Genomic DNA, 26094 nt, shown 5'->3' with positions numbered 1-26094 from the left:
GTAACTTAGCCGAATAGATTAAATTAATTCTGGGAAACAATCTTCGAAACGTCGACGAAACACAATCTACTCGATAAATTAATAACTTAATTCCAATTTCGCGGACAATGAATTGCTTTCGATTACAGCGGTCTTTTGAAACCTGTTATAAACCTCGATTCACGCAAGCGAGATAATTTAATAATCGCAAACATGATCACGACGAATTATGAATCCACTCACGAACTTCCGTCGATTCGAAGATAGAACGTGGATCGAGATTTGTCACTAGGTTCTCCGGACTCTGTTTCGTTTAAAGCCGCCGACGAGTTTGGCTGACAGCACGCTCGTTTCGTGAACGTCGTTCGCTAAGAATTTAATTACAGTTGTCATTTTGCTGGGCGAAAATTATTCTGCGGCACAGTCGATGCTCGAGCCATTCTGTTTGATATCGTTCTGTTTGGGGTTCTCCCGAGCTGTGCGTCTTGATTGAAAACAGAGTTGAAATTGCTGTTCGCAAATAATTCCGCGGCACAACCGTTTGCGCGTTTCGGGGCTGCTTTATTTCGAATCACCTTTGGATTTTCGTTTACGGTCGTCCCGAAAGGGCCGTGTTTCATCTTCCCGGGTTCGGTTCGACGTCGTTCCTCGACGTTTACGGACTATCCCGACTGACGTTTCGAGCATACATTTTATCCCGAACGATTCTCTCCTGATTCACTGTACCGGAAAAATTTGCTTCGGTTCCTCTGCTTTCGACGAACAACAAAATTTGCGAACACGATTTCTTTATCTCGATGAAGGAACATGCTCTTGGTCTATCAAAACGGAATTCCCTAACTCTGAAACAAATGAGTCGAAAATGTGGAGCAAAATTTGTTTATATTTTTTCTTTTTTACGTAGAATCTGACTGAGACACTATTAATATGTATTATAAAGTAATAAAGTATATTATCGAGTTATAGGAGACGCGAAATGGCGATTTGTAGCCAGCAAAGAATACAATAGAAATTAAAAATAGGGGCTATATAAAGGGAGGCTTGACGCGTAGGGAGTCAGGGATATATTAAATGATAAGCGGTCAGGAGAACGGGTTTCAATCTATCGTTTTGCATACGAGAGCGATTTGGCTTCCCGGCCAACTTATTTCTTCCGGCCGTGACTGGTTCTCAGTGAAAGCACTTCCCTCAGAGGCGGCGGTACGAGTCAAAATTGCTTTTCTATTTTCCGAGTAACTCATTACACTGGCAATACACATTTCCCGTTTCACTCGAGTTGCCCGTTGCAAAGGCATACCATTCGCAGGCGGATAAACTTTGCGTGCTTATCGAACGGAACGATACTTCAAAGTATCGACGCTAACGAAGTATTTTAATTAAACTCTATGTTAGCTGCGGATAATCATAATTTTCGCTTTGTCTTACCTTCTGTGTCGCGATCAGGGAAAGAAACGAAAATCAACGCGGAGATCACAAATCTCTGAAATTATTCGTGATTCCCTTGAAATAATAATAATTAGGTGATTATAAAAATAAATGAACACTGATTATTTGATTAACGAATTGTTGTATGCCAGTATGTATCATCATGTTTACGCGCATATCCTCTTCATACAAAATTCCAAAACATCTGAAATTCCTTTCCTTAGTGATTTCATCGTTTATCCTGACTCACACCCGAATCTTGACCACTGACTCATGTTTGGAAGCTCTCTCTGTCTCGCCCTTTTCTCTCCCCACCTTTCCCTCTTTTCAAAAAGAAGACTCTCTGATTCTGATTCTCGACAGTTACACGAACGTGCAAGCTTTTAGTCTAAGACTACGAATAGTCAAATTGTATTTGTACGCCGTTAACCTACTATTCCGACGGTTAATAAAGTATTATTAAGGGGAATATAACAGAATGTTTATAGTGGATTTTCAAAGGAAAATCGAGTTTGAAAATTCGTCGAAAACTTGTTTCTCTACGACTCGCTACTCCTGGTTGCCTTTAACATTGACGTAGCATGACTCACCTAACAGTATCTGACTGATCTCATGATTTTTACGACGCAGTGACACAGTATAGTAAGATACTGACGATTGACGTCATTCGGATCAAAGAACGATAAACTACGTCGAGTAAGAAAAGCATTTGGCAATTAACGGGCACAACAGTGCGTATATTTGAATCCGGTAGTTTCGGATGGAATTTTCTAAATAAAAATATTGCAAGCACGAACAATCGAACGTAAATTTAGTTGAAAACAGGGTCATAAATAGGAGGTCGTCGAGGAAAGCAACGATCGAACAAGCGGCGAGAAGAAGATTTTGTTTTTCCCCTCTTTTCAGTCTACGGAAAAACCTTCTTCGACCACGCGAGCTCTCTTAAATAACCTACTCAATTATTTATTTCTGCCTTTCTCTGCTCCGCCGGCGGCCAACTATACGAGATCCTCCTTTTGTTCTGGAAACAGGCAACTGCACGCCGTAATTTAGTCCCGCCGAAACGTGGAACGGAGCCGGGTGGAAACGCGAGAACGGTAATGAAAAAGTATGCGCCGTAGCCGGGGAGCTGACTGGCCGATTTCCGTTTCGCGTACAGCCGGGGTCCAATGGTGAGACGCCAATATTTTTCAATTACCAGGCGGCACGAGTTTATTTAGTTTTGCGTACAATTGCTGCGACCTAGCGCCGTACAGATTGAATTAGTCGCAGTCGAATAAAAACAGCGATTCGAGCATCAACGCGTCCCTTCGCTCCACCAAAGGTGGAAAAACTGATAAAATTTTCACGTGTTACGCTGTTTCGGTCGTTTCCTGCATTCCGCGGATTATAATCGCGATTACAAATCAGAAACGAGTAAATTTTCCATCAAATAACGAAAAATCCAATCGCTCGTCCCGCTCATCGTTCATTATATACAGTTACTCACGCTCGTATTCCTACATTATAAACGAGAAGAAATTTCTTTTTTATTTATTTTTACCCAAAATGTCATTTTTTTTTTTGCAATCTGTCATGTCGTCACTAACTCAGTATTATATAGTTTATAATACTTATGTCTCTCTATCTTTGTACTCGCAAATATATAAATGAGCCGTTTATTTTGAAAGTGGCCTAAGTTCATTTATCTTCAAATCGAGATATTTAAGGGTTTGCGTTTCAATGAATTTAAAAATGTACATACAGGATACTAATGAGTCATACTGCTTAAGTGTATCTAAGGATGTTAAATTTATAGTTCCTATTAAAATACTGGCAATTATTAAGTGAATAATATGCGTTTTCTTATCAAGAATGGAGTTAGGCCACTTTCAAAATTAACAACCAGATTCATTATAAAATTTTAAGGTGCCCAAGTCCATTCAACATAATTTAAGATGCTTCAAATTGAAAAAAACAATACTGAATTTATTTTACATATCTTTAAAACTCCAATTTCTTGGCGAACCTTTTCCGTTTGTTGGACGTCTTCGTTCCACAATTTTGCGCTCGACAGCTTCGTAAAGCAATACATTTTGTTTGTTAAAATCTCCCAAACCGCAAAACTTCTCAAAAATATTCTTTCTTTCTTCTTCATCGTAATTTTTTGTGCAAGCATTCCGACAACGGCAATCTTTGTTTTCGAAAATCTTTTCAAGTACAATATTTCCGGTTTGAGTACAATATCTTTTTCCTGAATTCCGTTTAATCTTTCGCACTTTTTGGATGTATGATTCATCAATCTTTTCTCCATTGTTATTCGTATCTTCATCCCCTGAAGACGAATATTGTTCTATAATTCTGTTTCTTTTTCGATTTTTTTTTAAATCATTAGTTACTATTTCTTCTTCACTATCTGAACTAAACAGTCTTGTTCTGTTCTTCCCCACGGGTGAAATAATTTCTAAAATTTAATATTAAATTTTAAGTTTTATATTAATTAAACGTACTGGTTATTCAACTAACGCAATTGTCCAAAAACTGAGATTAATTTGTAAATACTAATTAATTAAAATTACCTTCATCAACTGCTTTCCGACATTATCAATAGTAAATATCTTGATTTAAGTATAAATGGAGTTAGGCCACTTTCAAACTACACGGTTCAATTATTGAACTAACTCTGAAAACTTATGTGTCAAGAATTATCGTATTTGCCCGGAATATAAGCAACCTGAAATGCTTTACTGATAAATAACATGAAGTTGTACATGTAACCATGGTAACCGGAAAAAATTGAAAAATGGAGTTAGGCCACTTTCAAAATAAACGGCTCAAATATTGTCTGACTAGAAATTTTCCGAATTAATATTTCCAAACAGTTCCAAAGATTAAGAGAATACGTTTAATTATTGATCGTATGAATTATTCAGAAAATGACAAACGTCGAAACAAGGATCTCCCTAGCGGGCTGCCCTAAAATTCTATTATACAATGGAACGGAGAAGCACGAAGCCCATCTCCGGCATTAAACAATGGAAGCAAGTGCCTCAGAAGTAACGCACAACAAGAACATGAGCTACGCCCTCGAGTAAAAGAGTCGGAGTTACGACACGAACAATAAAAACCATTCTTAGGAGTGGTGAAATTATTGCTGGACGAGTCCACCGCGGTGTTCATAACTTCTCGTTAACCGTGCCAGCCATCTTTTTACCTTCTTACTGGCCCTTGTTGGCTCGCGAGACTCTACGGCCAATTTTCTTCTTTCGCTGCAACGTTCGAAGGAACCTAAGTCGATCGCTTCGAAAAACTCTTAACGAGATGCAGTTTGTTATTCGCCGGAGAAACTTCATTCGTGAGCTTTCCGACCGTCTGTCGAGTAATACAACAGTCAAAGAAATTTGCTCGACTGCAACACGAGATTATTGTAACACGAGTTGCCATTTTTCGTCCTACAGTTATGCATTGTAATTATAAAAATATCTGATGTTCCGAGAAACTTAACTCTATTTACTACGATACATGAATTTTTTCAATATGTCATAGAAATTATCAAGAATAAATAATTATAAAGTGGTTCATATTACTCTTTCATTAACTTAGTATACCATCTTTTTAATCAACTCGAATCATTTTTAAATCAGAATTGAAACTTGAAAGTCTCGCTAAAATGAAAGTAACGCATAAATATCTTCTTTTGAAATGCATACGTAATTAAATTAAATGATATTGAATCGATAGTAGGGAGCCGTTCGTGCTTTAAGAGCACAAACAGATTTCAACTTCCGATCGCTTCAACGCGAAAGAAACTAATTTTGTAAAAGCCTCTCTCGAGCTTCGCGAACTCGAACTTATCTCCTATCCAGTTATGATCACATTAATTAACAAAAGTTTCCTAGAGTGCGCCTTATTAAATTAAGCACGGTTTCGAGTTAATTATTTCATGATACAATTTCAATTTAACGTTCGAGCTTCGTCAGAGAACGGATGTCTGCGTCTGCTCTCGATATTCGTCGATAACCACGGACGAGATATACTTGTGTATGTACTGTATACGTATTGTTCATCTCTCATTGTTAATCGTATTTTACTCTTACAAAGACTGGCAAAGTTCTAACTTCAATAAAAATATCGAATAAATTAATCTCGTTATTCGAATGAAATTTAATTGCTACGCTTCGTACATAAAATTCTTTATTATAGAATGCAATGTTGTTAACGTAAATGCAGTATCAATGTCATGGAAAATAATTTTTCGTCGAAGCTCTATTTCGACGCGTACGGGGGGTTATTACCCATGTAAAAACTGTGAAACGTTTCTGTAAAGAACTTTTTTGCATGTCCAACAGCAGTACAGATCGGATCAGAGGGATGAAAGTTTGGAGGGTAACTTCGTATCTTAAACTTGAGTTATCGCGGACAGGGTGAAACGAGTCAAACGTATCGCCGTTAGGGGTCCCGAGTTTCGCGATACTCTGTCCAAGGAACGAGTCGAAGAGAAAAAGTGGTGGAAAAAATGAGCGTCCGTAAAAGTTGGCCACATCATAGCAAAAGGTGGGATCGTTTACGCGGCCTTTGTCGCGGCTACCTTTTTACCCAACACCGCATTTTATTTCCCGGAAGGTCCTTCAGTTTGCTTTGCATAATTGAGGAGGTTCCTTGAGGAGCAGTAATGAACTCGTGACCCGATTCCGAGGCGAGGAATCGTCTTTGAGCCGCCGGCGAGCCATGAAATCAATTAAACGATTTGTTACGGATAAACTTTCTCTTCCTGCGACTCAATGAATATGTCGGGGGCCGATTGAATATTCACGAATCGGTATACCACCCCGGAATTACGATCCTTTAACGCGAATTTGTCAATCGACCCCGGAATAAGGTTAATTTCGCCCATCGATCCGGATAATAGCAGAACTTAAGAGTTTCTTTCTTGGGTAATGAACGGTCCGCGTTTGCGTTAAGCGTTTGTATTGAAACTTCGCGAAGAAAGGGAGGATTTGGAGGAGGTTCACCAAATCGATTTAAAAAGAACTTGGAACACTCTAAATAATTTCTTATTAAAAATTCGAGAAAATTCACAACAGCGTTCCCAATAATTATAAGCGATTATTTGTCACCGTGTATTTTTTAACGACGTCATTCGTTAATTTTTATCGCGCAACGAACACAGCCCCACCGTGCGGGGGCGTTAGCGTGACCGTCGATCGGTAGTAGCTAACGACGCCAAAAGTTGTGTAAATCAGAGCCACCTGTTCGCGGACACCTGCGCGTTGGTCTCACCCTTTAACCGCTCAGTTTAGTTCAGCGACGCCGCGGTGTCCCGCGCCAATGGACGTCCACGAAGTTTGCCCCGTCGCCTCTGATAATGTCGGTTAATATCATGTAAATTGTAATTAATATTCATGGGGTTAATTCGCCGCCGCCTGCGCGCTCGGCCACGAGCCGCGTCGGCTAAAGTTTTACCGAGAATTTACGTTTGCCGTGAACATATGGACCGTTCGTTACGAGACTGCCGTAAGTCCGTATTTTAAAAAACCGAGTTTCTGCAAGCATTGCTTAAAAAAGGCTTGTTAATTTCGTCTATGAACGAGTTTCAGCGTGAAAATTCATTTACGAACTCGTTTCGGTTCGGTCGACGACGAGAATGGGGATAGCTTTACGAGACTGGTGTCCGTAAACATGGGTGTCCACAGCCGTCCACTATCGCGATCTTTCGTTCCTAAATCAGCATTAAAACACGCTGTATTTTACCCAGTTTGGAAAGTTCAAAAGCCTGGTCTCTGTGATTGCAAAAATATATTTTATGGATTTGTTGCAAAAATACGTAAATACGGTGCCAGTCACTTCTTTAAAACTGCGCGTTAAACAGTCCACACACGCAAAGGATTATCGAAGGTTTATTCGCAGGTTTGATCGACCGTCCTTTCAGCTGGTCTTTTTCGCGAGAAAGTCGATCAAAACTGCGAACAAACCTTCAATAAACCTCAATTCTGTTGAAACCATTTTACGTTTCCGCGCGCCGCCGAACGAATGGCGTTTTTATTCTCATTTTTTCAAACGAAATCGATTGCTCTCTTAAGCGTCATTGGTACTGTATTAATAAAAATCATTTATTATATAATATAGAGTCAATGTCAGTTCTATCGACAATTTATCGCGTTTCGATCCTCAGTCTTGGAAACAAATTAATTTCTATACATAGTTTCTATGTTTTAGAAACACTGGTAATCTAAATTGAAATGCAAAACCTTCGTTAGACGGAACAAAGATGAATGAATTTACACCACTTTCGTAATGAACGGCTCATATTTCGTTCTGGCTTCGTCGTGGAATAAATCGCCACTCGTAAGGCGACCGCGGTGATTTATTGCCGAATTATGAAGAATGATCCAGCGATACGTGGCCGGTGCTTTCCGTCGGTGGCGATAAATCGACCGTGGTTTTTGATATTTCGTCCAACGGTGTCGATACGGCTTTTCAAGCTCCCGCGTTGGGTTTCATAGCTCTTACGTGCTCTCGGTTCTTATTTGTCGATCCACGACTCGATACGAGGGAATATCGCTTCGCTTTTATCTGCTGTTCTTCTAATTTATTACTCAAAAATCACAATTCTAAATATTTTAAAATATTAGTTGCACAAATGAATAATCCAAATTAGCTTAAACAGTTATAAAATCAAGTTTAAAGTCAATAGATTTGTCCGCTCTTTTGTGGTCATATAGTGTTGACATATAGCTAATTAAAACAAAAGATAGTTTAGCGAAAGGCCCAACATAACCTTCAATAGTATTCAATTCAGTAGAGTCGAAAATGGCAACAGATAAGGTGCATATCCGACACTGCATTCTTTACGAATTCCAACAAGGGAAAAATGCTGCAAGAGCATGCGAATCGATTTGTTCCTTTCTCGATGAAGGTGCTGTATCATATGATGTGTGCGCATTTTGGTTTAAGCGGTTTAAAAGCGATGATTTGAGTCTAATCGACAAACAACGCCCTGGAAACCCTCGGAAGTGCGACACAAACGCAAAAAGAACTGATAGAACAGTTAGGAGTAACCCAGCAAACGATTTTCAAACGCCTACGTGAGATGGGAAAGATCCAGAAAGAAGGAAAATGGTTTCGCATGAACTCACTGCAACCAACAAAAATCAACGAGTGGCAGAGTGTCTTTCTCTTCTCAATAAGCAGCGTCGAAAGTCTTTCTTGTGGAAAATCGTTACGGGCGATGAGAAGTGGATACTCTATGACAAACCGAAACGCAGAAAGTCATGGGTAAATCCCGGTGAAGCATCAACATCGGTTGCAAAACCCAATCGCTTCGGAAAGAAGATTCTTCTCTGCATTTGGTGGGATATCAAGGGTGTGGTTTATTAGGAGTTGTTGGAACCGGGTGAAACAGTTACTGCGGACTGCTACCAACGTCAATTAATCTACTTGAGTCAAGCATTGGAACGAAAACGTCCATGACAACGCCAGGCCACATATTACTTCCCATACAAAAGACACCATAATGAGTCTTGGCTGGGACGTCTTGCAGCACCCGGCGTATTCACCAGACATTGCTCCCTCTGATTATCACCTGTTCCGGTCGATGCGACACGCCTTATCCGATATGCACTTCCAATCAGTGGATGAGATCCGAAAATGTCTTGACGACTTTATCGGGTCCAAAAACGTAAAATTTTTCCAAGATGGAATTCATTAGATGCCTGAAAGATGGTTTAAAGTTATAGAAAGTAACGTCGAATATTTTGATTGAACAATTCAATTTACTTTCTTTTAAAATAAACATTGAATGTGGCTGAAAAAATTGGATTATTCATTTGTACACCTAATACAATAAGATTTTCCAGCAGAACCAAGCATGGTGAATCTTTAAGCATATCCATCGTAATTCTAATTTATAATTTTAATAAAAGGATCTATATCTCTAACAGTATATAAGAAATTAATTTTCCTGCAGAATCCAGATAGTTCTCCAATTTCTATAAGATCGACGAAGAAAAAACGTTCGTTTCTAATTCAATTACCGAATACAGGGGCAAGTATGCGGCCCTTCGGTTGCTAAACGCGCCGAAAGGCAACAAATTAGTCGCGATGCGATTAAGTTAACCGTCGCGGCATATATCGTGCGCTCGAGCACGGACGGTGAAATTACTTTCTCCGTGTCAACGGAAAGTAATTCGTGCAATCTGTTAACAAGAAGTTGCAATAACGTTCCATTACTCCTACCCGAAACATATTAATGGAGTTGTTCTCCCGGCTTTCCGCGGCCCGTAGACTTCCTAACGCGAATAAGACGCCCGGAATACATATTTTCGCTTTATTATATTATCCAACGGGCAAACCTTGGAAAATCCTTGAATATTTCATTCGGACCGCGCGCGTTTCTCGCGGGACTCGGGAACATTTCCCGACAATGAAATACGATGTTTGCTATAACTCGAACCAAATCTAGTGCCGAGTAATATAATTAAATAATAACAAAGTAACGAGTCCAATTCCGAGAGAAGCCACGGGCCACGTTGTTGCGTGAAATTATCTCGTGGTTTTCGAGATCCTGCCAGGCACGCTCTTCCCTTTCGAGCGTTCGTTTCAAAGTCCCTCGAAATTAAGGAAGTCTCCTGAAACGCGTCGCGTATCAAAATTTAAGAACAATACGCTGCTCCCGAAATTATCACGATTTAACACGATACTTGTAATTTTGATACGAACTACTTTCGTCGTAGCCAAACATTTGTAATATTTCTGATAATATGAGATACCATTGTTCTAAAATTGTATAAACCTAGGAAATGTCTGGAAGTAAGATTAATCGAATGTTAGTAACGTCTATGCTCGATAAAATAAAGATAAATTGTTCTGGGAACTAGTTAAACGATATATCAAAGCATGAAAATTTTGCAGGGCGATGGAAACACTGACGTTGATTTCCTGGTAATTTTGCCGCGTTCAAATTGCTTCCAAAGTATTTTACTCGCGCGATCCGCGTCAGAAAATATTTCTAAACGTTTGTACGTGCGGGGGAAACGACTCACCATGGATCACGCGGGTCTGGCAGTGTTCTGTGAACGGATATCAGGTCGCTGACGTACTGATTGAACGCGTTGTTGAGCCATCCGTCGTCGACCAGTTTTTTCATTTCGGCAGTCATATTTGTCGGTAAAATCACGGGCCTCCCATTTTCGCCCGGCGCGCTGGAGTCCTGTTCTCGCGGAGCAGCGAGCACACCACCTCCTGGGAGAAAAAAAAAACAGAGAAATAATATATTATCGAGAATGCCTTTTTAATAAAGGTTCACCAACTCTGGTAAACTGAGTATTAAGGAATTCTTGCTGGATTTTTCGTGATACTAAAATACCCTATTTAACGACAAGTTGCTTTTATAAAAGGCAAGCTAACTCCTTTTGCCTATATTCTACTAAAAGAATAGAGAGTTAGGTTGTCATATGCTATCAGATACGAGAGACAATGTTGGTTTCTGACTCATGTTTAACCAATCAGCTGTGGCGACCTCTTTTCGGAGTGTACACTTGTTTGTTTTATCTCGTTTTGACCTCCAAAGATTCTAAACATATTGAAATTTACGAATATATTTTAGTTTTCGCTAAAATTACTGACTGGTTAAATAATATTCAGTTCACTCTGACAGTTCCCCTACAAATTTTCCACTACAAGAATCACATTTATAAATAGACTCAATTCCAAAATTAAAAATTATCTAATCTCCAGATCGATAAGAAACACACTGATACCAAAGCCTCATTTTATTTTTCCAATATTCATACTTTGCAAGCGCGTAAATTAATTGACTTCGTGTGTTATATAAAAAATCGAACGTGTTAGAGGGATCGGAAACGAAGGCAAAGAACAGTCGATGGAGGAACAAGACGCATCATGGGAGGGGGGGGGGAGGAAGATGCGCGAATTGAATTTTCAGAACGTTCACATATCCGGGGGAAGCCGTCCTCGTTCTAAGAGCTTTCCCGCATAAACTCGAGTTTTATTTTCCCAGCGCCATATTGGCGGGGCATAGGTAAAGCCTAGACGGTAAGTGGCCCGCTACGATATGGCTGACTGGCGCGACTTCGCCCAGTTTTCTCGCCGTCTTGGCTCGTCCTGAAAATAATTTTATCCCGGGTCGACGAAGTTGGGCCCCGGTGTGTACGGCGCGGCAATAAAGAGGGCGACAAATTGCTTTAGTGTCGACCGGCCTGCTGCGAACTTCGCCGCAGTGAAACTCGCGTCGTGCATCACCGCCGCTCAACCTCTCGCTGGCCTTCTCCTTAAAAATTTCCACCCCCTCGATCCACCTGCGTTCGCCAACCCCTCGACGCGACACGCTCCCCTTTCGATTATACTTTCGAACGATTTCATTCCTCGGCTCTCGTCGTTCGAACTCGAAGGATACACCCTGTATATTCGCCGAAATTAATTTCAATTAATACCACTTATTTGAAGAAACGAGGAGCGAAATATCACGAAAACCGCAAAAATGTTCGAGCTGTAACACGGAGCAGTCGAACGACGATGGTGTATAAATTTTTGCAAATGAATGTGCCAGAAACATTATACCTTTATTACCTGACAACTCCAATATTCCACCCACGCATTAATTTGCCAGGGAAACTGTAATAAATGCGAACAATACTGTGAATTACGTGCATGCATTATTGCATAAATTGGATGCATCGCTTTTCAAACAGAAAGTTTAACAATGCTGTATAACCAGATACCAGTTTATTGCAAATTATAACATTAATTTGGAAACAGGTACAGAACGAACATAATGGGCGTAGATTTCTAGCGAAATTCACCATTGAATCCCGTTTTATTCGACGATTAACAATTCGTGCGCTTTTTCGAGACTCCTATAATCTAGATGCTTGGTATAAAATTACTTATTATTGCTTTAATAAGATCGTAATGCGATACACTTTCTTGCAGCGTTAACTGGATCTCTTGAGGACGAGATCTTCGCTTTTCGTTAAATTTCCTTCGCGAGACTAAAACGCGTTGTAACGAGTATAATCCGATAATATTCCCTAATTAGATGTATCAAATACACAGGACGGGGACAGTAAAGGCGTGCAAATGGCAGGTATTCGGAGTAAATTGTTAATTAAAATAGTTATAGAAAGCTGTTAAGCAAAGCTGTTTGAAGTCAAAGTAACGGCACTTGTTAAACTTATATCGCGTTTACTGCTTCCTTATAGCCTCGAACAATGTAAACTTTAAATTGCATTTTCAACTGTGCATCATTTTATTGCAGTTACCCAGGCTACCGTGGATGTTTAACGGTCAACTATACCTGTGTCGCTATCAGCGCATTAATATTGAAAGAAAACTCTGTGGAACTCATTAAAAAAAAAAAAGCCTATTTTCGTTTCGTTTTGAAGGGGACAGTACCTACTCGATCCTCCAGTTTTCTAGAATCCCGTACACTGTATTTCGAAGCCAACGCTAAGGATCCCTTTTCCCACGAGGATGGCCAGTTAACGACAAATTAATTACCTTGCTCCGGACCAGCCTGGACAACCTTGGACTGCTTGGGCTGCCCGTTGAACGGCGTCTCTTTCCTCAGGGCTGCGGCTGCAGGCACGAATCCGTTGGCCATTTGGGGCGCCGCGACGCCAGAGGGGGCCAATCCCTGTACAGCGGCGTTGGCGCGATCCTCCGTGTAAAGCAGAAAGCATACGGTGGCCCAAACCGCCGTGACCAGGACGGCCACCTTCAGCCACAGGGATCTCCTCCTGGGGAAACCCATTTTTTACACTCGTCCGGGTCCTCGTTCACCCGAATCCTCTTGGTCTCCGTCACCCTGTATCCTCCCTTTCGAGCACGGTTCGATTAACTTATCGTTTTCAGCCGGCTCGGGATATCGTGTTACCTCAGCAACATCCTCTTACTTCGTCCCTCTGGTCCTCGTCTCTTTGAAATTTCGCGCGGTCCACCGAGTATGTAGAACGGTTCACGATCCTCTCGCAGAGTCGTTTTCGATCCCACGCGATCGACACTCGGTACGACTCGATACGGACTGGATCATCGTTGGACGCTCATTTCCAATCGGTCTGCGATTAGCCTGGCGCGAGTAACTTTCGATTCGGTGAGAAATGATATGAATTGATATGTATCTTGTGGATCCAACGTCTTCTGTGTCACCGCATGTCCGCGTCCGCTGAAACAAAAATACTCCGGTTAGATATACGCGAGATGACTATTCGGAGAAGTATATTACTTAAGCGATACCACAGTCGCATGAAAGTTTAAAGTCGTCTTCCAAGGATAGTTCTGAATGCCGTAGGTGGGCTCGAGGGACTTGGAACGAGTATTAACGCGATGGCTAGTGGGGTTCACGGAGCGACGAAACTTACCTGACATTGAAATTTAACGAATTGTTAATCTACCCGCGGAGTGTTCTCGACAAGGTTTGCAGAAGGAGGAACACATTAAGGAACTGTTATTATTAAGTAACTAATTAAACGTCTGAAGTTGGACAAGTTAAGTGAACACCGTTTACGTTTTGATACCGTTGAAACTTTAGATCTCTGTTTTCTGTGTAACATTCATATTCATTAGCATGCATGTTGGTTTGGTACAATAGTTTGTCAGAAATTCTCGAGTTATGTCTAATTTAGCAAGAAAAGAAAGACGATGTAACAAACGAAGATAACGACAAGTAGTATATGTAAACGACTCAGAAAATTCACTTGTCAAACAATGAAAGTATTATTAACCGATTATTTAAAATATTATTATGGTTTTTCTAGACGTTATTGCGACTTTTAACTTCGTTTCTAACTTCTCTCTTCGTGAGAAGATCCAATGAGACGATCGATCACACAGTCGTTTGTATTCTGTTAGAGTGATGGAAAGTAATGCTGACAATGAGCAACGATCTTAATCAGGGAAAGTTAATCAGAGGATACGTGAACTTGAATCTTATTAGAAACGAGCTCCTTTTAAAACACCTTTCTTTTCCAGTTCCATTTCTTAAAAGCAACATTTTACTTTCGGTTTTAAGAAACATTATTTTGATTTTCAATTTTAGATTTCACACAGACAAGTCTGCTAAACTAATTAATTAGATAACTTTTAGTACCTAATTCATCGACTTTCCTGTAACTATTTCAATGCGTCGCTTAATTAAATTTACCTTTTCTCCATATTATTAAAGGTGAACACAGTTAGTATTCGGTAGATGAGAACGGTTTCCTCGTGTTTGAACTTGAAGGTTTAATTAACGCAAAACCGAGTATCTTCCTAGCTTATGCTTAAAATTATATTGTATCGTCGCGAATATCGAAGGAAATTTAGGAGCAAAACTGAGACGCCGTGAAATATTTACTAAAGACATATTTGCGGTACACTGGAGCAACGCACGGGGGAGACATACCCATAAATTAACTTACGCGAAGTAATTGAGTAATACATCACAGCCGGGATTTCATTAACCAAACTAAATAGCCCAAGGAAAATGTCTCGGTAAAAGTTTTGATTATGCTTCGAATACAAACATTCGAGTGAAATTCAATCGCTCCAACTAATAAAGTCATTCAATTAGCGATACGGAATATCGAATATTTAAAATGCATTTATCGGAGGGGCTATATTAAATTAACGAGGTCGTTTGTATTTTAAGGATGCCCACGTTTCTGAGTTGGTCCCTTTGAAACCGTTATTCGGATATTTATGGAAATATTCAATCTCAAACGATCGGAAAAAATTAAAAAAAAAAAAACTATCGATCGATTATATCTAAAATTCGAGGCAATTAATATTCGAAAATACAAGACTCTTCAGACACAAATAGTTTCAATTTCAATTCAGAACAAGTATGGTTTTTTTTAATTGCAAAAAGTGGTCTCGTAAGGCCAACAGATGTTAGGACAATTGAATTGAGCTTAATTATATGATTAACAAAGGCGCTACTGCGAAATAGATTAAGGAGTTTCGAAGTAGCGATAATACTGCCACGTTAGCAGCGAATAATCCATTGAACGCAACCGGCGACATTACAAGAATATTAAACACCGCGAAACTCTAAATAGAATTGCAACCTCGGATTATTTATTAACCATTTACTTATATTATCCAAAGAAAGTGTTATAAGTTGTTTTCTCAGAAATTAGCAAAGATATCTACTCCATTCTTTTCTTTTTAAATTAAATAATCCAGAATCCTTAAATGCAAGATAGCATTAGTTCGTCTTTCAAGCTGTAATTTGCACTCGAATTACATGCGTACAAAAACTAATTACGTTTTACACATTCTTCCATGAATTATTAATAAAGGAGAAAACCATCGATCGAAATTAATTGCTAGACAGTGATCATTAAACATTCTCAATGCTGGGATTGCTGTGTGAACGATGGCACTCGAAGAGTGTCCTTTATTACGAACTCTTATTAAAATGTCGACTAATTAGTCTGAAAAAGGTACTGCTAACAATCGAGTAAATTAAACGTAAAAACAACGCAAGCACCAGCAATCATTACGAGAGTTATTACAATTTATCTTGGAGATTCTATGAAAAATCGTGACAACGTCAAATAGAATTAATTTTAATTTGTAAATACCAACTAAATTACTGCTGAACATGTATTTTTACTTGTATTATTTTACAAGAGAAGTTCCATACGATGTACAATCCATTTTTACCAGGAACTTCACATCATAAAAATCACACGATAATTAAATAAATGTTAATATCAGTGAAAGAAAGCTTCTATGAATATTCTGAACATGAGACACGATTAATGGATTAATGGAATATCGTTCGCGAACCTCGACGAAATAAAATATCGTGTATCCGTGTTTTTCGCGAGTAAATGCACACGCGATCCGAAAGCTCATATTTATGAGCAGTATATTGTTTCCGTTAGCTCGGTAGAGCTTAACGCCGGATTAACACTGTTTCTACCACGATTTTCTGCGTCCCTGTTTCGACAAAAAGGTGAAAAATGATTTAATCAAAATAATTCCATGATAAAATTTGAAAACTGTATCGAAGAAAAATCTAAACAAACTTACCACTCGATTCGGATCTATCGAGTTGCAGATCCGTGGACGAGAAGAGAAGTAAATTTCCTACAAGGTTAATAAAATTTATAGTCCTTCGAGGATCGCACTAACCGTAACGAATTACCGCGAAACTTTTGAATAGGAAGGCGCACTTATTAGCCCCGGAAATCCACATCGAGTCGTTCATTAATAAGCGGAAAGCGCGTTTGCCTGTTATACACACGAAGACAACCGGAATAATGTAAGCGGAGAAGCGCGGAACGTGCTAATAGCGTTGCGACCGGCGTAACGTTACGTAAATCGCGAAAAAGCGAAAGAAGAATGGGCAGAGCGCAATCTTTGTCCGCGATCCGGCATTAGAATGCCTACGTTCGACATCGGAGAACAAAAGATACAAGATGCACGCGTATTCAACGAGTGTATCGGGTACCGTTATGCAGACGAGATTACCTTGCGTTCGATGCAGCCTGCTGCATTCCAAAAATTTCGACGACCTCCTCCTGCCTATGCAACACCGCCTTGCTTCGAGCAAATGTTTTCATTAACTCGGCCGAATCTCAGAAAGTTAGTTAATTATGCAGAATTTTCTGCGTCCTAAGAATTCCATAGACGATTCAAGAAAGCTGAATAATTTTATAGAGAATTCAAATAAAATGTTCATTTAGTGAACATTAATTGCACATATTCTTATTAGGATATAAGTTCATTTCAAACTTGACATAAACTGCAATATGATTTACTAATTCTTCAACTTTAAATATGGAACCTAACGCCTGTCAGATTGAAGGGTTCCGTGAATCTGGCATTAGAAATCCTAAAGATTTGTACGAAGAGTACTTTTTTGATACCAGGATCCGTCAGTGGCACGTCCCTCCGTGGCCATAATCTAGTAATATCCGTCACGCGGCAAACCGCGAACTTTCTATCCGAATTCCCCAAAGGAATCTCCAAATAGCGATGTTCCGTTTAAATTAAACGCGAAAGAAACGTCGACGGCGGAAGCGTTCCTGAGGGATGGAACTCGAGAGGCTGTCGAGCGCATTATCCGGCGAAGTTTAATCTCGCTCGTATCATAGTTGCATAGGTAGAAAACGTAACGCGGAGAGACGTCGTCGACGAGATAATTCGCGAACAGCCGGCAAAGGAACCGGACAACCGCGTTCACGAGCAGTTTCCACGGTCGGAAAGTTTTCAGTAGCGTCGAAGTCGCATAATAAATTCAGTATCGGGACTTCGCGGGGCCGGGAACGTACGGTGTTGTTCCCTCTTCCAGGTCGAAACGGAATTCAACGCCGGGGCGAACGAACGAGCCCCCAGGCGATTTCACCTTGGCGAAACGAAATTGTTTCATTCGCCGCCTCGTTATGCGAGCGCCGGGATAATACGCGCCTAGTCGCATCGGCAATGAGATTAAATTCCGCTTCATAGGACGCTTGGGAGACAGGCAATTTTGACGTATTTCAATTAAACGGCCCGGCGAATTCCAAATTCCGAATTTCGAATTCCAAATTCTGAGTTACGATCGAAGATACTGTGGATACTCACAGACTCACTTGTGTCTCTACGTAAGTATTTGAGCATGTGTGCTTGAGGGTTAAGTTACTCGCAATTAGATGGGAGAAAAACGAAAATGAACAGGTGCACTTTGTTAATAAAACTAAAATACATTTTCCAAATAAAATAATTTTGTTTCTGTCGTTTTCTATTTCCTAATTAATATCAATGATCACGTATGGGGAGACATTGTTTAGCCAGTTATCGGGGCCAGTTTACCTTTTGCCCGAGACCCGTGAAAACAAATATTCGAATACCGGGTGTGTTCCGTCGACAATCAATTTATACTGGGAAACGGCCATTGGCATTTTGCGAATCCGTCGACTCCACAGAATGGCAGTCGAGAGAAACGCGGCATTCGTGCGCACGCATAGAGTCGCTCGAGTGTCTGGCGGCGGAAGCGGGCTTTCGTCGGGTGCTCTTGGCGTCGAGAATCTTTCAGGATCCGGGGAGCGCAACGACGACGAGATTCCTCTTTCATCGTTACCCCCCGGCCCCCCGAGCATTGCTCGCGCCATTCCGAATGCAGCCCTCGATTCTCCCTGATACGGGTAGACGACAACTTTAGACAATTTCCGAGATTGCGTGCGCGGCGAAACTTTTCCCGGACGGCGCATAAAGCCGCGGAGCAAGCATTGTGTACACCTACTTATCGCGAACAATTCCGATTCTTGTCGCGATAGAGCGCCGCGCGGCCGCGACTGCGTAACCGCCGACAGCCCGTCTCTGTTCGAAAACACCCACGCAAAGGAGGCGATTACTCTGCCGAAATTGCTCTCACCGGGATGGGATCCGGATCCCATTGATACCCACAGCCGCATTATGAACGCGACTGGAGGCTCCTCGAACCGCGATGAGTCTCTGTCTATCTTCTCCTCGTCCTGGGACATTCGCTCTTTCGATACGAACTCGCACTCGTACGCTATAATGGGGTGATTCGCTATAAACGATAAGAAACTCCCTTCTTACGAATTTTTTCCATTTATTTTAACCAAACTGTATTACGTTTATTTGCGTAGTTTTAATTTCTTATTTATTTTTACCAAGTGTATTGTTTTTATTACACTGTATTTATTAAACTAGTTTTTCTTTACATTTATTTTTACCAAGTGTATTGTTTTTATTACACTGTGTTTATTAAACTAGTTTTTTTTCTAATATTAACAAGGCTAGTGTAATGCCTAATTACAAGCCCAATAGAGAGAGCTTTTTAATAACAATGTAAACACAGTATACTAATCAACAATACTTAGTTTTTTCCCCCAAGCGGTCACCCATCCCAAAGTACTGTACTTGACCGTGTCGAACGCCGCTTAACCTCGTTGATCGAAAGAGAGCCAGAGCTTCCAACTAGCCATGACCATTACCTAGTTCTGTTTCTAATTTATGCAAACATAAACCCTGAAATATCTCCAGCATGTAAAACAATGGACTTACACTCAAATTGGTCGATTCATAAGAAACAAGTTTCTTCCATTTGCAGTGAATCACCATACGAATAGGAGTGGAAGTTTAATCGACGTCGATTAAGAAAGGGAAAAGTGTAATTGCTAAAACTGAACGTTCGCGAAGTTGAAAAGGATAGGAAGGGCTGATTACGGTCTTTCCACATTCGGACGTCGTTAGCATGAAACAACGGGAGGAAACAGCGAAAGTTATCGCAGAATGTGAATCTATAAAGAGAGAAGATACGGTTAGGAACTCGCGAGAATGGAGCCGGTAGAGAAAAGGTCGAACCATCGGACAGGATTTTTTGCCAGACACTCTGCGAGCGGAGTTAAAGAACTTTTCCCTTGATTCGTGATACTTGCAAACTAATTTTAATTTTATTCATGGTACTCGAACTAATTCGGATCAGGAAGGCTATTATACTCGAATAGTCAAATATCGGAACGGTGTTTAAGCTACTGAAGATTCGGATACTCGGACGAGAAGGTCCACAGCTCTTGTCTTTTGTCGTCAAAGACTCTCCAGTTGCGGCGTTTTGTAGACAATGAAGGAAACGAGTCGGAATCGAAAGGGTCTCTGAGGTCCTCCTAGATTCACGGCACCGATTAATGACTGAAAAGCTTCGACGCGTCCGAAATCTTTCGTTCGTCAGAAACGAGAGAGACTCGTGTATATCAATTTTGAATTGTGCATTAAGAATAAACACCTTTTCATTCGGTACTTATGTAGTTTCTGTAGATTTTTTGTAGGATTTCTGATTGTTGGTTACTGTTACCTCTACTCCTTCAGATCTGGTATTCTCAAACCAATCTTTCCATTTGCTCATATGAGAGATCGAGCAGAAGAATTTTTTTCTCGAAAGTACGTAGGAATTCGAGGATATGTCTATTCACTAAAAATGATGGTAATTGACCCCTGCAACCAAAGATAATTTTTTTAGAATGGTTTGAAATTTTTTAATTTCGCCGAAAACTTTCAGCACATACTCGAATTTTTTTCTCGAGAGGGTGTAGGATTTCGAGGGTATATCTATTCACCAAATATGATTGTAATTAACCCCCCCAGCTAAAAATAATTTTTTTAGAACGATTTGAAATTTTTGAATTTTGCCCAAAACTTTCAACACCTACTCGAATTTTTTTCTCAAAAGTGCGCAAGATTTCGAAGGTATGTGTATCCACCAAAAATGATTGTAATTGATCCACGCAACCAAAAATAATTTTTTTTAAACGATTTGAAAATTTTTTTGTTGCCAATAAATTTAGGCACCGATTTTTCTTAAAAATTCGTTTCGATTTTTAGTAATTTTGTTTGACGCCCTACAGAAAAGTTATCTAATACTTTTTTGTAGGTACCCGTGAGCTCTACTTCAGAAAAAAGTTCCATTGAAATATATTCCTTACTGTAAGAGTTATGGCTGTTTGAAAATTGGACCATTTTTATGGGGTTTTTCTCATTTTGCGAGGTCAAGGATCAACTTTTCGAATATTTTTGGAATGTCTACATATTCTTCACTAAAATACACATTGTTTGCACTTTGAAATTTTAAAACCCTCCAATCCGTTCAGAAGGTATGATGTTTTAAAGATACGCATGAAATTTTGAGGAGACATTTCTGGCCTGAAATTTTTATTTTTAGCAAAAAATTTTTTTCTCAAAAGTACGTACGATTTCAGAGGTGTGTCTATTCACAAAAAATGATTGCAATTAACCCTCGCAATCGAAAATAATTTTTCCAGAATAATTTGAAATTGTTTAATTTCATCAAAAAAATTCTCTACCTGTCGATTTTTCTTAAAAATTTACTTTTGATTTTACATGGGAAAGGTTTAAACTCTACATTTTTTCTATTCTGTTTATTAATTGTACGTCATTTCGTTCATTCATATATTTTTTATTATATCGAAAAGGGAATCAAACACGTAGATAATACAGACCGTCGCTGTTACAATTAATTATCTGTTGTTCGATACCCGTTGTCGCGATAATCCGACGAAGATCCTAATTTCTATTTCGTTACATCGGCGTGGATTTTCTCACACTGATGGTAGTAAACTCCGTCGCGTGGAGTGTCGCCGATAGTAACGACCACTAAAAACCGACCGGAACCACTTCGCCACGTACGGTTCTGGCAGTCGTACGTTCGTTTCCAGGACACACGAGCCCGCAGACGCTCTTCCCCGTCGCACGTGCGGCTACTCGAGACACCGGTTCCCTCCACTTTCCGGCAAATGAAAGCTCCCGGAGCAGCCACGGAAGGAACGAGGTGGCTGCTGGCTCGCAACGAGAAATCGTCCACTTCGATTGTTAGAAATGTAATAATCTCGCGGCCGGAGTGCAATCGCTTGCACTTCGATCGACCGGGACATTGTGTCGCGGTGTATATACGTCCAATACTTTGGGGGGGGGGGACTTCTTAACAAATTGAATTTTATTCGACCGTCTAAATGGATGGAGCGGGTAAACACGCCCGTCGTGTCGAACGATGATAAAGCGAACTTTCCACCCGCTATTGCATTTTGTCCAACGAGTTCTTACGGAATTGCTTCCGAGTCTAATAATCTTTGGGAATTTATTTGAGACTTCGGAACAGACTCGGGCAAAGTCGGATCGAATAAAAAAATTCCTCGTCTCGAAACGTTAAAGAAAATAAATCTGGATGGGATTCGTACAGTTTAACGAAGTTACAAAAATAAGTACGATTTTTTTAGTTTAGGTTGTTAAAATTCTGACCTTATACAACATTTTAATTATTTTTCAAATGTGTTTTTAATACACAAGTCGACGACAGTGCATTACTTTTCATGGAAATTCGAAGTCTTTATTTCGTCCTGTTTATCTGGATTTCGGGATCGACGATCCTAATTGCGTTTCGTTCCGAGCATTCGTCGCGTGAATCGCCACGGACTCACGCAACGGGAAGGATTTTCGCCAGTAAATCTCCGGGGCGCCCATCTCGTGAGATTACTTTTCTCTAAACATTTTTTTTCTCTCGTTTTACTGCGGTTCCTTCCGTGTTACGCGAAGTTACGTTGCACTGCCATGCCCGAGATAACATCACGGTCGCGTGTCCCCGTTTATTTGGGTTTCCCTGTTTTCACCGAGGGATTTCCACCCTCGTTAACCCTCCTCCGCAGTGGACAGACACTTCGTGGCCGAGCAGGTTTCCTTCTCGAAATCTATACCGTTTTTCCTTGGACGAACTCCGCTTACATCGATGTTCAACGGATTCCAGGATTTTCTTTCGGCGAAGGTTGTCCTGCGAAGTTTAATAAAAACGCTTCGTCCGAATACGCGCGTGCCTCGATCGAAATTTATATACAGGACAACAAATTTCAAGCAAAATTGAAGCCGGTACTGCAAATAGAAATTATTTTGAAATCTGGATTGAAATTCGGATTCGATCACGCAACTTCGCAGGAGAAGAAGGAAAGGAAATTCTGCGATACTGAAACCGTAAAATAACATCAATTTTTATCTAGAGGGACCTAAATAATTGTTCAATTTAGAAAAGTTCCATCCCCTCGAATCCCTTGGCAACAAACAAACAAAAATACGCTACAAACCTAGTTATTACGAAGCCAGAAAATGTCCGAGCGAAACTTGGCCAATAAAGGTAATGTTTTAAACCCACAGTGTTTGGACGCGAGTTTATTCGAATCGTTCCTAACTCGAACTATATCCCGATACAAAATTTCGAGTTCCGGAAACTTGAAATCCCCCGAAACGAGGAAAAACGTCGGTGAATGGAAAAACAAGCGAAACCGTGTTGCGGGGGCCGAACGACTAAGAAAATAAGCTCGAGCTGGTTCGTCTGCGAAGCAGTTCGACGCGAGGACACCGCGCGAGAAAAAAGGATAGCGAGGATTCCGAATCTGCATGAGACCTCGGGCTGGCTGTAAAGGAGATTGGAAAAACAATCGGAGGAAGCGTTCGCGGAAAGCGCATGAAACGCGCGTACCACGGCCACGAACTAAGGACTACGCCAGATCTCGAGGCTTTTCTCCTTCTCCGCTTCTACCCTCCCTTTATTCGTTACCGGAGGCTTAAGCCTCCACTTTCTGCTCTGTTTCTTCCGTTTCCACTCTTTTCTTCGCCTAATTCGAGCGAAGTTCGCGAAACGAAGGTCAATATTGTTCTTTTACGCTCGAGTTCGTTTTTCTTTCCCTTTGACGGATAAAGGAAGGGGCCATTTGCGCGTTGTTCGAAGCAGCAGCGTTAATGAGCGTAAATGTTTCTCGGAAGCGAAGATTTTTTGTTGTGTTGCGAAATTAGCTACTGCTACGCTCGATCCCGTACAGTTCTTTTTTTTCGCTGTGAACTTGGAGAATACGCTGTCTTAGGCTCGTTTTTTTAATCGAATGATATGTAGACATTCAAGAACCAACAGTCCTGCACAGTCAAATTTAATTATTTTATTATTGGTCGTCATATTAGACTTGGTATTACAAAATCTATATATATTTTTTGCAAAAGAAAAGTTTTTTCAAACCATTCAAATGGCATACAAAATATTTTTTGTACCCCCACAATTAAAGGAGATATTTAGGTGGCCTTATTTAAGTGGACCACCCTGTATATAAAATGAAAGGCCTGACTCACTGACTCATCAACGCCCAGGCTAAGCCCTTGGACATAAAAAGCTGAAGTTTTGCACAGTGATTTTATGATGTATACAAGAAATAAGAAAGGATATTCCTAAATTCAATCCCTAAGGGGGTGGAAAGGGGTTGCAACGTTTGTATGAGGAATATTTTATTTCTGGTCGGATTTACTTGAAACTTGGTCTTAATGCTCTTTGACATAATTAATCAAACACCTGTTTCAGCATTTTAAAAAATTCTACCCCTGGAGGGGTGAAAGGGGGTTGCAACGTTTGTATGGGAGATATTTTGTTCGTTGTCGGATTTACTTCATACTTGGTCTTAATACTCTTTAATATAATTAATCAAACACTTATACCGATTTTTTTTTAAATTCAACCTCTGAAAGGGTGAAAAGGGGTTGCAATGATTGTATGGGACATATTTTGTTCGTGGTCGGATTTACCTGATACGGAATGCTCATTGATACACTTATTTCGCATTAAAGTTGCCTTATTTCCGTAAATGGATCTAGAAACTTCAAATTTAACATGGAAGTACGTAATTATTATCTTATCACTAAACAGTTGCAATGGTGTAAATACGCCTAAATATCGGTATGGGTGTCGTTATGAAGGTTTTTTGGGACGTTAATTACGAAAATGGTATCAATTTTGAAATGTAAGATGGCGACATGACATAAAATTAAAACTCTATAGAGGTGAATGGGGGCTTAAAAGATATAATGGAGAAACAATATCTATTTCCGAGGGAACTAAATGATTTCCTGTGCGAGCGAAGCCGCGGGCAAAAGCTAGTAATTAATAAGACGAATGACGTTTGCTTTATTCGAAAAATAGTCGAATATGTAAAAGGGTTGTGAAGTAATTAATAATACAGGCATTGTGCGTGTCTGGCGGAGATTAATTAAATAGGAAAAAACTACGTCGAATACTCGTTTACGACGAGTGGTTAAAAGGAGAAAAAATTGTTTCATAAAGTTAAATTGGCTAATTATCTTTGCAGAGTAAATCCGAGTGTAAAAAGGGTAAAGAATACAAAATAATAATATGAAATTTCCATGTACATAATTACGACTAACAACCAATTACATTATCTCGTGTATGATAAACTGTAACAAGAAATTTGACTATAATTATAATAAGCCAAACGCGACCATTCTAGGTTATAGATCAACTTGGTAAACTTTGGTAGACTCAAACAGCGTTCGTATCATAAAAAAATAAATTTTTATAACATGCAAAAATTCAATTCTGTCGTAAGTACTGGTATTGTATGTTTAAATAATCAAATTTGTCGTTCGAAAGAACCTATCATTAGAGGCGTCCCAAAAAGTCTTGTTTAGAAATGATTAGAAAATTTATTACTGAACGAAACGAATGACCACGGTTGATAAAAATTACAGTAATTTCTTCGACTCGTATTTTATGCAGATATGATCCATTGCTCGCGTGAGAAAGCACAATACGTTAAATTTCACATTGAAAACAGGAGCTCCATTAATGAAGAGTTATCGCACTCTGTTCATTTCTATCGAAGCATGTATCTGAACGTGAAAGCTCTGTTGGAACATTTAACAAACAAGCAAGTCAGAAGGTATGGCCCGTTTATGACACCGTTGATACTTCGTTTAATATGCGTTAAATATTTTTCAACGCCGGACGCTGTTAATTTTAAAGTTAAATTAGTTGCAACATCGTTACGGTGTAACATTTTACAATGCAATTTTGTACGATATTATAATTTTGATACAAAATGCACAAACGTAGCGATAATTAGGTATCCGAATTGGTTGCATTTACCATATTTCCATAATATTGTACATTCAGGATGCATTAATTCATAAACCGTCTACCATGAAATTCTTGATCCCCTTTGTCACGGCGCAGGGAATATTAGCAAGAAATTTTCTAAGCCCGTCGGTGCGCGAAATTGCATCATCGAATCAGCAGATGCTGCACCGAGCAATATTGAGTGTCATTACAGATCGTCACAGGTTTCTGAATTTTAACATTTTAAACTACGCTCTCTCGTATCAAGCTCTTAAATTTTCATCCATTTTTTCTACGTGCGTTGA

At 39.9% G+C, this 26094-nt stretch overlaps 1 protein-coding gene across 3 annotated transcripts in view; it reads right to left on the bottom strand.

The window, feature by feature from the left end:
- The window catches only part of LOC122401073 (putative polypeptide N-acetylgalactosaminyltransferase 9), a 348351-nt gene that overhangs the window by 90592 nt on the left and 231665 nt on the right, over positions 1-26094 (bottom strand). For all 3 annotated transcript variants that reach the window (XM_043403009.1, XM_043403011.1, XM_043403010.1), the window contains exons 5-6: positions 12901-13564; positions 10425-10623 (exon numbers count right to left, since the gene is read on the bottom strand). In XM_043403009.1, coding sequence (XP_043258944.1) covers positions 10425-10623; positions 12901-13153 — 452 coding nt within the window. In that variant the 5' untranslated portion in view covers positions 13154-13564. The remainder of the gene's footprint in view (positions 1-10424; positions 10624-12900; positions 13565-26094) is intronic.

Source organism: Colletes gigas, unplaced genomic scaffold, assembly GCF_013123115.1.
Source record: "Colletes gigas isolate AHSC1104 unplaced genomic scaffold, ASM1312311v1 Colletes_gigas_Sc00021, whole genome shotgun sequence".
Taxonomy (NCBI): Eukaryota; Metazoa; Arthropoda; class Insecta; order Hymenoptera; family Colletidae; genus Colletes; species Colletes gigas.
Note: the sequence above shows the minus strand (reverse complement) of the source record. Positions and strands in the feature narration are given on the sequence as shown.